The 17,595-nt window shown below is 44.4% G+C and overlaps 1 protein-coding gene and 1 long non-coding RNA gene across 2 annotated transcripts; both read left to right on the top strand.

Annotated features, from left to right (window-relative positions):
* Positions 1–1,179: 1,179 nt before the first annotated feature.
* On the top strand, positions 1,180–2,636 carry LOC306976242. Its single transcript, XR_013793760.1, has 2 exons — positions 1,180–1,532; positions 1,776–2,636. It is a non-coding gene; the product is annotated as an uncharacterized lncRNA (long non-coding RNA).
* A 5,769-nt stretch (positions 2,637–8,405) lies between these two features.
* Positions 8,406–15,941, top strand: fam98b (family with sequence similarity 98 member B; the record flags this gene model as incomplete). The annotated part of the gene is made up of 8 exons (XM_079574046.1): positions 8,406–8,596; positions 9,149–9,297; positions 11,936–12,064; positions 12,927–13,093; positions 13,470–13,550; positions 13,619–13,735; positions 15,081–15,248; positions 15,714–15,941. The coding sequence occupies exons 1-8, from the start codon at positions 8,559–8,561 to the stop codon at positions 15,939–15,941; spliced, it is 1,077 nt and encodes a 358-aa protein (XP_079430172.1). The 5' UTR covers positions 8,406–8,558.
* Positions 15,942–17,595: the final 1,654 nt, after the last annotated feature.

The raw sequence follows: 17,595 nt of genomic DNA, 5'->3' as shown, positions 1-17,595 counted from the left end.
TTGTACATATGTGTGGAGAGGTCCTGTTTGTACATGTGTGTGGAGAGGTCCTGTTTGTACATGTGTGTGGAGAGGTCCTGTTTGTACATGTGTGTGGAGAGGCTGTGTTTGTACATGTGTGTGGAGAGGCTGTGTTTGTACATGTGTGTGGAGAGGTCCTGTTTGTACATGTGTGTGGAGAGGCTGTGTTTGTACATGTGTGTGGAGAGGTCCTGTTTGTACATGTGTGTGGAGAGGCTGTGTTTGTACATGTGTGTGGAGAGGTCGTGTTTGTACATGTGTGTGGAGAGGTCCTGTTTGTACATGTGTGTGGAGAGGTCCTGTTTGTACATGTGTGTGGAGAGGCTGTGTTTGTACATGTGTGTGGAGAGGTCCTGTTTGTACATGTGTGTGGAGAGGTCGTGTTTGTACATGTGTGTGGAGAGGCTGTGTTTGTACATGTGTGTGGAGAGGTCCTGTTTGTACATGTGTGTGGAGAGGTCCTGTTTGTACATGTGTGTGGAGAGGCTGTGTTTGTACATGTGTGTGGAGAGGTCCTGTTTGTACATGTGTGTAGAGAGGTCCTGTTTGTACATGTGTGTGGAGAGGTCCTGTTTGTACATGTGTGTGGAGAGGCTGTGTTTGTACATGTGTGTGGAGAGGTCGTGTTTGTACATGTGTGTGGAGAGGTCGTGTTTGTACATGTGTGTGGAGAGGTCGTGTTTGTACATGTGTGTGGAGAGGTCGTGTTTGTACATGTGTGTGGAGAGGTCGTGTTTGTACATGTGTGTGGAGAGGTCGTGTTTGTACATGTGTGTGGAGAGGCTGTGTTTGTACATGTGTGTGGAGAGGTCGTGTTTGTACATGTGTGTGGAGAGGTCCTGTTTGTACATGTGTGTGGGGAGGTCGTGTTTGTACATGTGTGTGGAGAGGTCGTGTTTGTACATGTGTGTGGAGAGGCTGTGTTTGTACATGTGTGTGGAGAGGTCGTGTTTGTACATGTGTGTGGAGAGGTCGTGTTTGTACATGTGTGTGGAGAGGTCGTGTTTGTACATGTGTGTGGAGAGGTCGTGTTTGTACATGTGTGTGGAGAGGTCGTGTTTGTACATGTGTGTGGAGAGGTCGTGTTTGTACATGTGTGTGGAGAGGTCGTGTTTGTACATGTGTGTGGAGAGGTCCTGTTTGTATACGTGTGTGGAGAGGTCGTGTTTGTACATGTGTGTGGAGAGGTCGTGTTTGTACATGTGTGTGGAGAGGTCCTGTTTGTACATGTGTGTGGAGAGGTCCTGTTTGTACATGTGTGTGGGGAGGTCGTGTTTGTACATGTGTGTGGAGAGGTTGTGTTTGTACATGTGTGTGGAGAGGTCGTGTTTGTACATGTGTGTGGAGAGGTCGTGTTTGTACATGTGTGTGGAGAGGTCGTGTTTGTACATGTGTGTGGAGAGGTCCTGTTTGTATACGTGTGTGGAGAGGTCGTGTTTGTACATGTGTGTGGAGAGGTCGTGTTTGTACATGTGTGTGGAGAGGTCGTGTTTGTATACGTGTGTGGAGAGGTCGTGTTTGTACATGTGTGTGGAGAGGTCCTGTTTGTACATGTGTGTGGAGAGGTCCTGTTTGTACATGTGTGTGGAGAGGTCCTGTTTGTACATGTGTGTGGGGAGGTCGTGTTTGTACATGTGTGTGGAGAGGTTGTGTTTGTACATGTGTGTGGAGAGGTCGTGTTTGTACATGTGTGTGGAGAGGTCGTGTTTGTACATGTGTGTGGAGAGGTCGTGTTTGTACATGTGTGTGGAGAGGTCGTGTTTGTACATGTGTGTGGGGAGGTCGTGTGTAACCAAACATCATTCTCCCACATTGGCCCAGACCTCCTGCATTATCCTGGAGTCGACTCAACACGATTGGGGGAAAACAAATAAATAAAAAAACTTGCTGGCTGAGAAGCATAATGTAGGATATCTACTGTATCAAAAACAAACGTAGAGTGACGTAACACTTTTCAACGGCTGGGAATTTAAAAAACGGCAAGTGACATTATGGGCTAATGGAGGGGCTCATATCGAATGATCGAATGTTGACCTCTTTTCCTGTCAAAAATATTACATTCTGCTTCAGTTTCTATGCGACTATTATAGCTCTTTGCGATTCCATCTTTTTTAGCGCTGTATTTGCGCTGCTGGGAGTGTTAGCATTAGCATTAGCCACACACAGTAGCCCAATTTGATCCAATTCCAACCGTTTTTTTTGTCAATCCGAAAATGACCATAATGTCACTTGCAACTCTCGACTTCCCGGTCGGAATTTAGTTCTTTCAAAAAAAGAAACAATTGTAGAGAATGACTGATAACTCTTTTGATCTCATCGAGCATTAACCAGCACAGTGCTACTTCCCGTTCACGTACTGTAAGATATATGCAACACGTGTCTGTCTGCTTTAATATTTCAAAGTTTTTTTTTAATTATTATTATTATTATTATTATTATTATTATTATTATTATTATTATTATTATTATGGAAAAAAAACGTCAACTTTAACCACTTTTTGCTGCTAGTCTCTTAATTCTTGGAAATATCTGTGCATACCTACGGCGAATGCATACAAGTGTACATTCTTGACATTGTGTAGATAAAAGTAAAAGAAAAAAACAAAACAAAAAAATGAACGGAGTATAAATGAGTGTATTATGGGTTTTTCTGGACACGGCAGTCACGTGTTTTTCCCCCGATGCTTCTGGTGCACTGACTAAATGTACGCTCTTTCTTTTCATCTCGCCGTTGCGCTCGGTGTTAACATTTCTGTGATTAGTTGGAAACAGTGGAAGATCTTTTTGTGTTTTTGAGACAATTTTACAGTATAAATGGTACTACTCCTAACTATTCTGTAAGCACTGCCTGTTTTTTCGCTTTTTGTTCACCTTGTGCATCTCCGGGGCCTGGTTATGAACATGGATGTGGATATTTGATGTGTTATCGAGGGGCCCCAGAATGATAATGATAATAACAATAATAATAAGATGCTGACTTGACAAAGTTAGGGCTGTTATTTATCCTGTTGCCTGCCATCTTAAGGTTTCGGTTAGGTTTAGGGTTAGCAATTGTGCATACCTAAATCTCAAAGCGTATTGACTGGAGAGCTTACAGCCTATATGCCAGTGTGACACCTCATTTGAAAGCCAAGACCTTCTAGTTTCTAAAACTAGGTGTGAGATCTGTTAGAGTGAAACACAACTTGCATCACATTTGCCGTTTATAACCATAACCCTTACCCTAAATCTAAACCTAACCCATCAGGTAACAGGTTAAAGCCACACTGTGGAACATGCCTAGTCATGTGTACACAGAAGTGATACCAACAGTTTTTTAATGTACGTATTCACAAAAAGAGAGAGAAAAAGATTGAACTCATTGAAATATATGACATTGACAACATGTGGTAAAAGCAGTATAGATGGGTGCAATATCCCGTTTGCTGAGTCACCGCCCCCCTTGGGTGAAAACACAGTATGGCGGGAGATAGGAAATGACAGATCTTTAAAATCTCCTGCAGCCGTGTCAGAACCACAGGAAATGTCCGGTCTCACAGACACAGATCACTGTCAGAGACCATCGGGAGCTTTTTTTTGTTTGGAAATGTAGAAGAGCTAGTTTATCGATTCTACTGCCATCTCTGCTACTGTCACTGTCTCACTGTCACTGGCCATTATTGTGGAAACAGCTCCACCTGGTGGCTTCTTTAATCGGTCAATATTCAGACTTATTAAAGGCTCAGCGTTGGGCCTAATGAGTTATTCTACGGGTTTTAAAACGCACATTAACCATGTGCCATTTGCTCTCACAAGCCACAACTACATCTTAGGCTGCAGACATTTGATTTAATAATGACGGAGCTCAGTTTAAAAGCCAAATTATCTGAAGTGACGAAAACTTCTTTTGCCTCTTCACATTTGACCAATAAACAAAACAATGAAACCTCTCTTTCTTAAAAGTTTCATCCACAGGGGGCGCTAACCTTCTGTGATGTGGCTCCCATGTGAGAGCGCTCCTCACGCCTGCCTTTCCTTAACGCACCACTCATTTCTAACAGTTACGGTAAAGTACGACAGCCCGCTCGCTCATCATCGATGATAAAGGTCAAAATGGTGATGATATATTTTGTATAAATAGATAATGTCCACATAACCAGGCCCTTGTTTAGTGCCATCAGCTTCACATCCCGATGACCTCAAAAAAGTGCCTCACGTCCACCCACTAGTCTCATCTTCTCTTTGGTCTGGTTTCCTTGGTTTCCAACGCAGAGGTATTTCTACGGTTTGAGAATACGGCGTATATGATGTAAAATGTATAGTCCCCGTAACCTTTTCTTTGACAGATGTAGCGTGTTCCTTTTCATAAATATACCATGTAAATATGCATACATTATGTTTGTAACTGTTTCTATGCTACATCATACACTTGTAATTTTGACATATCAAATAACATTATCATAATAAAATGGTGAGTTTTAATCTTTTCACGCCTTTGGTTTATTCCATCCATTTGGCCACTCGTTTGGCAGCCTGGCTTTACAACGTCTGACCCCGGGCGTCTCTGGCTACAACTGCAGCTACAGCAGCACCACTGAGTGTTCACTTTGACAGGCTTTTGAGGAAACTCTGGTCATTCCAAAACATCAGGCTACTGCCACACATCTGTTCCAAACTTCTCTTGTACACGATTGTGTTGAAGTGTCAGAATATCGATGAAGACGAGAATGAAAATACAACAGAAAAAGTGACAAAAGAGCGACAAAAACACATTAGAAAGTGATGGAAAAGCAAAAAAGAGGCAAAAAAAGAGCCAGAAAATAACGACGAAACAGCATCAAAAATGTACCAGCAAAGGAACAGCAACAAAATAAAAAAGGGACAAAACAAGACTAAAAAGTGACGAAAACATGAACATGAAAAGCATCAAAAAGCAAGGAAAAAAGTGATGAAGAAAGTGATGAAGAAAGCAACAAAAACAACAAAACCCCCTATGAAAACAAGACAAAAATTTGACAAGAAACGTGGCCACAACGCAACATAAAAAGTCACAATCAGTTTTAGGTCTAAGCTTTCAAATGAGGGGCAACACTGGAGAAAATAGACTCGGTTAAGGGATAAGAGGTCAAATAACTCCCAATATCACTATTGATTAAAGGCACTTTTTATTTAAATAATCTCAAATGACTGATATTTATGCTTTGAAAAACATGTTTGTGAATCAAATCTAATAAAAAGCTGTCTTTTTTAGCTTTGACTCTAGAGCAGAAAGCTCTCACTTGTTTGGGCTGATTCTTGTGTTTGTATGTGGTCGTCCCGCCTTTGCTCTGTCCAATCCCGTCAGACCTGGGACGCTCAGCAGGAAGGGCCTGGTCGGGACTTGGATGGGAGACCGTTTAGTAACACCAGGAAGCCTAGCGAATGGAGTGAGTGAGTGAGTCACTACAGGTGTTTTTTCAGATATTTGGCTACCGAGACCTGGCAACCCTGTGAGCGGCTGAACAGTTGGACTAGAGGGGCCTTTCCTCGTGGTCAGTCACTCCCGTCACGTATAGAGAAGGTTTGATATGAGGCAGAACGCTCTCATCTTTCAAACACCAAACCACCTGTTATTATCAAATGACCTGTCTCTGCACTTCCCGCCCTGGAAATGTCATTATTTAGAAAAATAGCAATGCTGCTGAACCCAAAAACTGTGCATTACATGATGTCTCAGTGTCCTCATCCTCCATCCTTTCCACAACACAATAAAAGAATGAAAGCACCTTTAGAATCACTGCTGCTCCATCTTCACCTTCTTGTCTGCATTAATAATATTTTATTTGGACAATGATCATCATGCATCATGAAGATAATGTTGGTGTTTGGAAACAGAGGCAGACTGTTCAAAACTGAGATGAACAGACTTAGTGATGAGAAAGCTGTTCACAGACCTCACTGCTGGTCACGATGGTCACTGCTCAGCCTCAGCAACTCTCCCGTCTCTGCAAAGTCAAACATCAAGATTTAAAATGAACAAACGTGTACCTGCATGCAGCCCACTGTGCAAAAGACACCAGAGAGAGAGCACAGAGAGGTTTAGTATTGAGGACAGATTTCAGAAGTGGAAGGTGTTTCACTGGTGGATCAGACTGTGGGGCACAGTTATTACGAGGGGAAAAGGATTCAAACACAAAAGTACAGTCCTGTCTCATTGGTTTTATATGATTGTCATTCCTCGGGACCAGCTGCTGCATCTGCAAGAGAAGGAGGTGGTGTTAGAGATGGAGACGGGCCATTTCAAACTTATTTGTACTACAGGATGTATTCAAGCAGCATCTGTAGATCCTGAAAAGACAATGTGTTTCTGCTCGTATGACATAATGACTTGTTTTTGAAATGTCTGTGTTACAGGGAAAAGAGTCTCAGCCTCTGTACTCTGACGGTTACTGCAGTCACTCTGAACGAGCAGCTCCACACTGAAAAGTCTGTGTTTGCGTATTTATTTAGTATTCAGTCATATTAGTCAACATCTCCATGGAGACGAGCTGGGGACGTCCTGTTCCCAGTAAAGTTAGTCAGGTCTTATTAGAGGCGAGCCAAAGACACATGTTTGTTTATTGCAGTTGAATAAATAAATGCTTGTGTTTTATCGGGTAACTGTAAAACAACTTTCCTTGTCTTGAAAAAAACTAATTAAAGGAACAGGCCACAGTTTTTCCATTCTGAGATCTGTTCTTGCCTGAGCTTAGACGAGTTGATCCGTACCCGTCTGGTCTTTGTGCCCGTGGAAGAGCGCGGTCGCTTCTAACTTCACCCTGTTTGAAGCTATAGGAAAACATTGGGAGAGGCCAGATGCGAACAACATCTTTGGTCGTTTTGCGTGACTGAGGGCAAGCACAAAGACCAGACAGGTACACATCAACTCGTCTAAGCTCCCCCCCCCCCCCCCCTATTCACTCTCTCATTCAGACACCAGTGTACACAGACTATGGGCCTTTCCGAAACTGCCCCCTCCTCCCTCCCCCTACCCCCTAACACTCAGTCTGCTCGTGCCCGCGGAGTGGAGTTCTGTCTGGACCCCTCAGAGGGGGGAGTGGGACCCCTCAGAGGGGGGGGGGTGGGACCCCTCAGAGGGGGGGAGTGGGACCCCTCAGAGGGGGGAGTGGGACCCCTCAGAGGGGGAGTGGGACCCCTCAGAGGGGGGAGTGGGACCCCTCAGAGGGGGAGTGGGACCCCTCAGAGGGGGAGTGGGACCCCTCAGAGGGGGGGGGTGGGACCCCTCAGAGGGGGGGAGTGGGACCCCTCAGAGGGGGGAGTGGGACCCCTCAGAGGGGGGAGTGGGACCCCTCAGAGGGGGAGTGGGACCCCTCAGAGGGGGGAGTGGGACCCCTCAGAGGGGGAGTGGGACCCCTCAGAGGGGGAGTGGGACCCCTCAGAGGGGGAGTGGGACCCCTCAGAGGGGGGAGTGGGACCCCTCAGAGGGGGAGTGGGACCCCTCAGAGGGGGGAGTGGGACCACTCAGAGGGGGGAGTGGGACCCCTCAGAGGGGGGGTGTGGGACCCCTCAGAGGGGGGAGTGGGACCCCTCAGAGGGGGGAGTGGGAGAAAAGCTCCTCAGCGAGTCTGCATCAACCCCACACTTAACAGGTGTGTGTTACACTGAGAGCAGTCCCACGAGCAACACACCAAACAACTTCAGTTCCGCGTTTACTTAGGACCTAAGGGTTCATTTGAACAACTTTATCGTCATATAGACGTTTATTAATGAAACAGAAAGTGACAGTGAGACTTCATATGATTTTATTGGGAGAGGAAAGTTCTCACTTGTGAGTTTGAAGAAGCTAAATTATATCATGTAAATACGACATATTTGAATCTGAATTACTTTGTAAACTCATAAGAACCTTTTATTTATTTAAAAGTCTGATCAGTTGAACTTGTGATTTTTGCCACATGATGGGCTGTGAGGACGGTGGGGGCGAGGGAGAGTGCGCCTGAAAGTCACAGCTCAGAAGGCCCCTCACTGAGGCGTGAGCGGAGGGTGTAAGGGAAGGGAGGAGGGAATGGTTTCGGAAAGGCCTTCAGGAGGCGGGATTCGAACCCCCCACCTTCCAGCTTGTTTTTTTTTTACCACTGACAAGTTGCAACTTGAACTGAAAGTATTTTATTTGCGCTTTTTACTGTAATTAATACATTTTTATGCTGATGACGCTATGTCGAATCTTTATTCATTATTATTATTATTATTATTATTATTATTATTGTTATTGTTATTATTATTATTATTGTTATTATTATTATTATTATTATTATTATTATTATTATTGTTATTGTTATTTTCTTTGTATTTTATTTAAATATATATTTCCACATGACTTTTCTTCACTGTCGTAGAACTGTCGTAAACGGCCATGTGAAAGCTGCGCATGCGCAAACGCCGTAGCTCCGCTGGTCCAGCATGGCCCCTCCAGGATGAATGAACTCTCTCCGTTCTCCTGTTTGTAAGAGCTCCCCCCAGACCGCAGCGGTGTTAGATATTCAGGACATGTGTGCACGTGTTTTCTGAACCAGCCTGAGATGGAGAACGACGTGTTGGACTCGCTGGAGCAGCTCGGGTAAGCTAATGCTAAATGCTAGCTTCTAAGAGTTAGCCGTACTAGCCGTATCGAGCTGCTTTTGCTTTGCATGATGTTTTTCAGAGGTTTTGCACTTATATATATATTATATTTAAAGCTTTTGAACGGAAGTTGTAGTTCTGCCCTGATGTGTGCGTTAATGTTCCACAACAACAACAACAACAACAACAACAACAACAACAACAACAACAGAACCAGATTAACGCACTATGCAGTGTTATTATTAGTTTTATTTTTTACCAAGCAGAATGATGAGAAGTTTTGATTTTAGTGACCAAACTAGACCGGAAGTGGTTGAATGAAGTAACACTTGATTTATAGATAAAGTAACAGAATATTTTTGCTGTTTTAGGTTCATTATGTTCATCATTTTAAGCTGTTTTATATGTTTTTTCTTTTTGCACGCTTTTTATTTCTATTTCGATTCAGCCTCAAAACATGATTTGGTCAACTCTGTTTTCAGAATTGATGCATGAACGACTCGTATGAACGAATTGAATGTCCTGACTGTGTGGTCATCCGTGGGTCCAGGTACTCGGGCCCTCTGCTGCAGGAGAAGGCTCTGCTGCAGGCGGCGGAGGCAGGCCTGGCCTCTCCGGAGCTGGTGGAGCTGTGTGTGTGGCTGGGCTCCCGGCTGAAGGAGCTGTGCGAGCTGGAGGAGAGCATCACCTCCGGACCAGGTCAGTGTGAGCGACCACGAGATAATAGGGCTGAAAGATACATCGTTATCGTATTGATATTGAGATATGAGCAAGCAAGATCTTAAAGAGGGGGTGTTCTGCTTTTTTCAGTCCCATAGCACCAGTCTATATCCCACTACAATGATGACAAACCTTCTGTTGGTCTGTAAATGCAGTAAATTAGAATAACTGCCTTGTATAAAATGTCTCTCTCAAAATGGCTGTAGTGAATGTCTTGAAATCGGCCTCTGTCTCTTTAAGAACCTCTGAGCCTTTAGACACGCCCCCTCCACACGCTGTCTGTGGCATCAGTGGGGAGGGGGTTCTGCTGAGGAGCAGTGGTTGGTTACTCGGCTGGTGACCAAAGCTCGGAGGCGTCTCCAGGAGGTGGGGGCGTTCCTAGGAGGACTCAGGCAAACCTATCCCTAAAATGGCCGTCAGAGTTTTTACAGATTACTCAGAAATACGTGAATGTGCCAAGGCAACACTTCAGCCATGTTTTTAATGAGGGAGTGACAGAATAACATGATGGAAAGCTTGAAAAAGTCCATTTTGCAGAATACCCCCCTTTAACATTTAAAAAGCAAGATATAAACAATATAGATTTACATCAATAAAACTGCAATCTTCGTATTATGACTGAATTTTTCTGAAAAATGCTTAGTTTTCACCTAACCCATAGTTATATCGTATCGTATCAATGTCGAGATATCTGGCATGAATATGGAGATGTGAAGTTTTGTCCATGCCGTTCAGCCCGACTAGATAATACATTAAGAAGTGTCTGTACAAAAAAAGTATTGTTAAAGTATTGGCATCTGAAATAAATGGAAAAGTAACTGGTCTCACATCATGGGTGTGTTTTATTCCCCCATTGTTGGACTCCCGGACACCCCTGCGGCAGTCATCCCCCATTACTGTGTTATTTCACTTACACAGTAATCACCCACACATGCCACAGGATCCACACTGTTGTTGTGTCCTTAGGCAAGACACTTCACCCTCCTTTCCTCCAGTGTCTTCGCACACTGGTGTGTGAAAGACACTTTATAAATGTAACTATTTATTTATTTAGGCAGAAGCACGAGTGTAGACCCACTAAACAAATGCTTTTCAATCAGGCTTCCTACATGCTTTTTAACCTCTTAACTCCACCTGAAGTGAGTGCATTTTCACAAGTGTGATTTCTATTAAAAGTCAAAATAAGAGCCAAAATAGTGGTGAAAACGAGACGTAAACACAACAAAAATGTGGCAGAAAAGTAACAAAAAAGCAACAAAACATGGCAAATATGCAATAAAACAGTTACAAAAGTGACAAAAATGTGTGGACACAGCAACAACGCGGTCTTAGCTTTCAAATGCACCGTTTCTGTGGCCTATAGGCTGTGAGCGCCAGTCAAGAAGCTTTCAGATTTGGGTAAAGCTGAACTGGAGAGAATGCGTTTGGTTCAGATGGGAGTTAAGAGGTTAATGCCACAAATGCCAAACATCGAGGCATATTTCACTTTGTGAGATTTGTAAACCTTCAGTCAAACAGAACAAGGGAAATGTTGATATTCTGAACTAAATTGGACAAAACTGACAACTTTTCAGCGAAAGACTGTACAATTTCAGACAGAGCTGCAGCCGAATTTGTTTTGTTCATTTGTTTGTATTTTTTGACAAATGTATGCAGTAAAAAGACTTGAGCAGTGTCATTGAGAGGGTTCTGTCTCTTAAAGGAATAGGCCACCGTTTTTATATACTAAGATATGTTCTTACCTCACTTTAGTCGAGTTAATATATCCCCGTCTGGTCATTGTCCGCGCGCTCTGTCACGCAAACGGAGCACATACGCAGCCTCTCCCACATGTCACATAGCTCCAAAAAAGCTCACGATAGAAGCTACCAAGCTCTTCCACGTGTTCCCTATTTAAATAAAGTTACGTGAAGTGTTTTCATGCGAAGTATATTTACACAGAAATGTAACGTGTCGATTTTATAAGCAAATAAAAAGGGGGACTATATTGTGAGGCGTAATGATACGAGGAGTAAAACGTCCGCGTAGTAACTCCTAAAGACTTCCCCGCTCACTTCCGTCAATAACCTTTAGGAGTTACTGCGCGGACGTTTTACTCCTCGTATCATTACGCCTCACAATATAGTCCCCCTTTTTATTTGCTTATAAAATCGACACGTCACATTTCTGTGTAAATATACTTCGCATGAAAACACTTCACGTAACTTTATTTAAATAGGGAACACGTGGAAGAGCTTGGTAGCTTCTATCGTGAGCTTTTTCGGAGCTATGTCACATATGGGAGAGGCTGCGTATGTGCTCCGTTTGCGTGACAGAGCGCGCGGACAATGACCAGACGGGGATATATTAACTCGACTAAAGTGAGGTAAGAACATATCTTAGTATATAAAAACGGTGGCCTATTCCTTTAAGGGGAAATCATATTTTCTAATACATTTAAGATAAGGCAGGACTTTATTGATCTCACAATGGAGAAATTCACTTGTTACATGAGCTCCCAAGAAAAGGGGTGCAAATAGAGGAGAATTTGGATGTAACGCTGGTTACTAGTGTATCTATAGATTAGCCATGTGCACTCCACAGTGTGATTGTGAACCTCCTGATGCTCTTGTTGCAGATGAGTTGGAGAGCCTGCGTGTGGAGCTCAGTGGGCTGCTGAAGGAGCTGCACTGTCCCTTCCACAGCCTGGTGTCCGGGATCCTCAGCGGCCGCCTGCTCCGACCCAAGGACCACCTGCAGTGTGTCTGTGAGTGCTGCTCCTGGACAGGCTGGAGACCCAAACCAGTGCTTCAACCAGACACCCACACCTGAACCATGCTTTCTCAATATCTAGACTACAATGAAAACAGAGAACAGAACAGTCACGTGGGGAAGATCTGCACATTTACAATATCGGGTTCATCTCCAATGTTAAGAAATGGGGAATAAACCGCGTTCCAAATGATGATGCAAATTGTATCTTCAATATCTCATGAAAGATTAAGCTTAATCATCGTACTGTTAGAGCTTTGCAGCTGATTCAGAGCACACACGGGCAGTGGCTCAGAAATACATGAAGACTCATTTTCAAACAGTCTTGTTCACTGATTAGGCCGTGTAACCCTGGATGGTGCCTTTTTATTTTTAAATCAAAAAGATCATATGTACAACTTATATTCTTAAACATTCAGTCGTTTCGTTTATCCTTACTTTACTTAAACACGTGCACAACAATCCGGTTGGTGGGTTTTTGGTTGGTTTTTGGTTGGTTGGTTTTTGGTTTGGTGTTAGTCAGTGAACTAACACTGACCAAATGTATTCTACCAACATAGCGGATCTCCATAGTAACAGTGGACTTTCCAGAGCTCTATGAAAAAAACAACACCAAAAAACAAAGGAGCAGAAATGGAACAGAAATGAAAATGACAGCATTAATGAATGGATCAGTGAAATCATGGACTGGACTGATGTGATTGATTGAGCTTCTATGATGGATCTTCCCTGGACACAAACATATTTTATACTCTTCCATCCTGGTGGTACCTGGACTGTTCCCGATAGCCTCCAGGTCTGGTTTAACAGCTCTACTCTGTATCTGTGGTGATCTTGGGTCCGTTGTGTGTCTGCAGTGTTCTTGTGCTCGGAGCTGCAGGCGGCGCAGATGGTCAGCAGCAGAAAGGCCACAGAGAAACGTCCTGGAGGAGGTCCAGAGAACGAGGAGCTGAAGAACATCTGTCACACTCTCTCACTGCCCTCAGCCGAGACAGAGGAGCTCTTCTCCCTCATACACAGCAAGGTACTGGAGCATGAGACATCAGGGGCAGCTCCTTCACGTCACCATGGGTTCATTGATTTGACACTGTCATCTAAACACGTATACTTGTCCTTTATTGGAGTGACTACTACTGTGAGGCAAGTTTTTTATACTCAAATTGCTCTCAAAATGACTTGAATGAGGGAAATAAGCAACAACAATCTCATTTCAAACGTAGTTAAATCCAGAGCAAATGGCTTGTTTACAGAAAGTGTAGCTCGATGATGTCCTGCACTGGAAATGGATTCTTCTTCTTCTTTATAAATGTCCAGCATGTAGCACAGTAGTTTGTTAAGGCTAAAGCGGTGGATGGCTGATAACAGGTGTTTAAAATAGTTTCCCTGTCCCGCGTGTGCAGGTGCAGACTGTCCTGAAGGCTCTCCCAGGCGGCTGCTGTGGACGCCCGGTGCTGAAGAGCGCTCTGAGCAGCGAGCAGTGGGTCAGTGACTGGACACTGTGCTTCCTAAAGTGTGTACGTGTCTCCTAACGCCGTGTGGTGTGTGCCAGGCCAAACTGCAGCAGGTCAACGCGGTGCTGTCCACAGAGTACGAGAGCAGGAGGAGGATGCTCATCAAGCGCCTGGACGTCACCATTCAGTCCTTCGGCTGGTCCGACAGAGCCAAGGTACTGACCACTACACACACCATTCAGTCCTTCAGCTGGTCTGACAGAGCCAAGGTACTGACCACTACACACACCATTCAGTCCTTCGGCTGGTCCGACAGAGCCAAGGTACTGACCACTACTCACACCACTCAGTCCTTCAGCTGGTCCGACAGAGCCAAGGTACTGACCACTACTCACACCATTCAGTCCTTCAGCTGGTCCGACAGAGCCAAGGTACTGACCGCTACTCACACAGAGCCAAGGTACTGACCACTACTCACACCATTCAGTCCTTCAGCTGGTCCGACAGAGCCAAGGTACTGACCGCTACTCACACAGAGCCAAGGTACTGACCACTACTCACACCATTCAGTCCTTCAGCTGGTCCGACAGAGCCAAGGTACTGACCGCTACTCACACAGAGCCAAGGTACTGACCACTACTCTTCACTTTACTGCTCCAAACAACATGGCCGCCTCTCCGCCGCGTGTCCCACACTCTTCCATCCCCCGACAACGCTCTGTAATCCAAATATGGTCATTTCCTTTGTGGATACACACGCACATGTGCAACAACATGTCCACTTCAGACTCCAGACTTTCCACTCACACAACGAGCAGCAGGGGGCGCCAGTCGATTAAGAGCAGTGCCACACCCACTCATAACATGCACTGTGCTTATCCTGAGCTCCCACGCAAATCTGCCTTCCAAAAGGATCCAATAACTATGACTATATATCTGCCTTTTAAACACAAGTGTGATGAACATAGCAGTCCCAAAACTAAAGCAGGCTCCACCGGCATTTTCACTTATTGGCTTCAAACTTTAAACAGCGCCCTCTGTTGATGCTTTTAAGTCTGGTTTAAAAACACACCTGAATTTTTACATTTATTGTAATTTATTAGTTAATTAACTCCTTTGTTACTTTTGCTTGTTTTATGTAATTTTATAATTAGTGCTAATTTGTACTCTTTGCAAAATAAATAAAAACATAAATGCGCTGAGTGACTAAATGTTGAGACGTCTGCCTATTGTCGTCTCATTCATTTGTTTTTATCCTCAGAATCCTCTTATTTACTGAATGGTCGCTGTTCATTCATGACCATCTCTGAACAAGAATCAATGAGCTCAGCCAGTGTTGTTCACTTTTCCACCACCAGATGTCGCCTGTGTATCGTAGCTTACCAACACAGTGACACATCTCCGTTCTTGGACCTAATGTCTTGAAGGTGTCGTCGTTCTCTAATTCCTGCCTGAGTTGTAGAGCTTTGAACCCACAAATGGAGAATGTTGATGTTTACAGACGCTTTTACTAATAACTAGTTTATTCCCAAACTAACGGCTTGTGTTTGTGCCCCCGCAGGTGAAGGTGGACATCATGGCGGGGGTGTACCAGCCCAGGCGTCACTCCCTGAGCGCCTCCTCCTGTGTGGACATGTCCGCTCTGCTGGCTGCCCGAGAGGACCTGTGTAACGTGGTGAAGACCAGCAGCGGAGCCAGCAGAGAGAAGACCTGCTGTGCGGTCAACAAGGTACAGTAACACCAGCACATCATAGGAAAGGAAATCCACAGCACAGGACGTCCCGTAAGCTCCCGTCCTCCACATCAGTGTGGCTTTGGGACCCGCCTTCAACTTATCACAACAAAAGGCCAAAAGCCAAAACAATGTTCATTTCAACAAGAAGAAAGGCCGAGCTAAAATAAAAGGCGACCTCAGGAGAGCACACAGCTCGAGAGATTGTACATTTTATGGCAATTAATAATTGTAGCTTATTACCTCCAAACCTTAGATTTTAGTTTGAGAAAGAGCTAAAGCCTAAATAACGATGCACTTCCAGAGCTCAAACCTCTGCTAAATCTGTCTCTGCATTGGCCATTGGTCTGTGGCCCCCCATGAAAATAGTTTAGACACCTCTGATCAGAAATTATCCCCAAAATGATGTGAAAGTGAAATGTCCATCCTGTACTTAAGGAGCCACTCTCCATTGTCCCGCAGGTTCTAATGGGCAGAGTCCCGGACCGAGGAGGGCGCCCCGCAGAGATCCAAGCCCCTCCCCCTGAGATGCCCCCCTGGCAGAAGAGGCAGGACGGGGGCGGAGGGGGCTGGGGCAGGGGCGGCAGAGGGGGCGGCTGGAGAGGGGGAGGAGGGGGCAGAGGGGGCTGGAACCAGGGACACGGAGGACACGGAGGACACGGGGGAAAGAGAGGGCGTTACCAGTATTAACTTTTTGGTTTACAACTTTTTCAAGAAGGATTGGATTCCTGATCTTTTTTTATTTTCTGAAAAAACCCTAAGCACACACGAGCTTTGAAGTTTAGATGTATCAGTGGACGTCAGGAGTCTGCGGCCTTGTGGATCTGAAGGAGTTCCTCTGAAAACCATGATTCTCTTGTGTAAAGACGCTGCTCATTTCAATGAGTCACTTTTTGACCATGTTTATTTTTCTTGACATTTTCAAACTCCACATTGTGTCGGCGGTTGGGTCGAAGTGTCCCAGGTGAGTGTGGGTAAAGCAGGGCCACGCTCTGAATCAAGTCAAAATCGAGCATAAAACCATCAGGGATCCGGAATCTTCCAGTGCAGTCATTTTTAGAACCGACCTGAAGTGTCCAGAAGCACAAGGTGTTCAGTGCTCACATACATGACCTACGTGTTTTCATCAAGAGTGGGTCAAATATATGGTCATTGGTCAAAACACCAATTGCGTAGTAGTCGTACGTTTTTTGTCATATTTAAAGGACTTTGTGTCTAACTCTTTATTTTGAAAACTTGGACAGCTGTGGAACTATTTCTGTCATTTGTGAACCCTGATGATGATGATGATGATGATGATGATGATGATGATGATGTTGGTAAACTTTGCACCGCAGCCAAGGATTTGGAAGAGCGAGTGTGAACAAATCATGGATATTTGATCACAGTTTTCTAGTCAAGAGACGCTTCGGAATGAAAAACACAAATACCGTCAACATGAGTTTAGTCTTGAGTAAAATGTGAGCCTAATGGAGTAAGTGAGCTGTGTTTGCATCGTTCTAATCAGTTTGCATGTCAAACCACTAATGTGGTTCTTTAATGATTTGCCTTGATTTAATAAAATGTTTAATGTTCTTCCAATGTATTCCTGAAGCTGCTTTCAAATCCAGTCCGTCAATATAGTTTTCCACAAGAGGGCGCCATGAGTTTTTATTTGAACATTTATTCTTGGCGTTGGAGATTCTGCTCCCGTTTGAAAAGCATCGTCTGTTCAGTAGTTTTTACACGTCCAATAATTAAAGCAACATGTTTATTATTTTTTGACATTTTGAACAGTATACCTGTACATGAGATGTAACCTTGGCTAAAACCCACTCCAGTCTCTCAGAGACTCTCGTTAAAACACTAAAGCGTCACAAAACTCAGTCACCCATCCAGCGTTTTCTTCAACATTTTTTTTTTCAATCCAAACTCAAATTGGAAAAGCAAAAAACACTGCACTTTGGTAAACCCTGGCTGTAGAATGGCCACTTCTTTTTGCCACATGAAAACAATGTGGCATCTGGGAGAAGGCCTGGCACTCCACACAAGCCCCAAAACACACACACACACACACACACACACACAAAAGCTTAAATAGAAAGAAAAAAATAGGCACTGGTTGTTTGCTCAAAAACATCTTCAAAGTATTTTAAAAAGTATAAAAGATCATGTGAACTCCTTCATTTGGGCACAGCAGCGCTGCAGTGGCGGATAGTAAAGGAGCGCTGGTCTCTTCATATTTCTGACCTTCCGTCTGACCACACCTGCTTCATACACGACCCGTCACCTTCAGGGCCGCTGGATTTCTCTCCTCCAGAGTGGTTTAAATCCCCTCTGTCCTGTGGGAAAAGCCACTACACTG

Source organism: Gobius niger, assembly GCF_951799975.1.
Source record: "Gobius niger genome assembly, chromosome: 16".
Lineage (NCBI taxonomy): Eukaryota > Metazoa > Chordata > Actinopteri > Gobiiformes > Gobiidae > Gobius > Gobius niger.
This window is presented reverse-complemented; position numbering and strand designations above follow the sequence as displayed.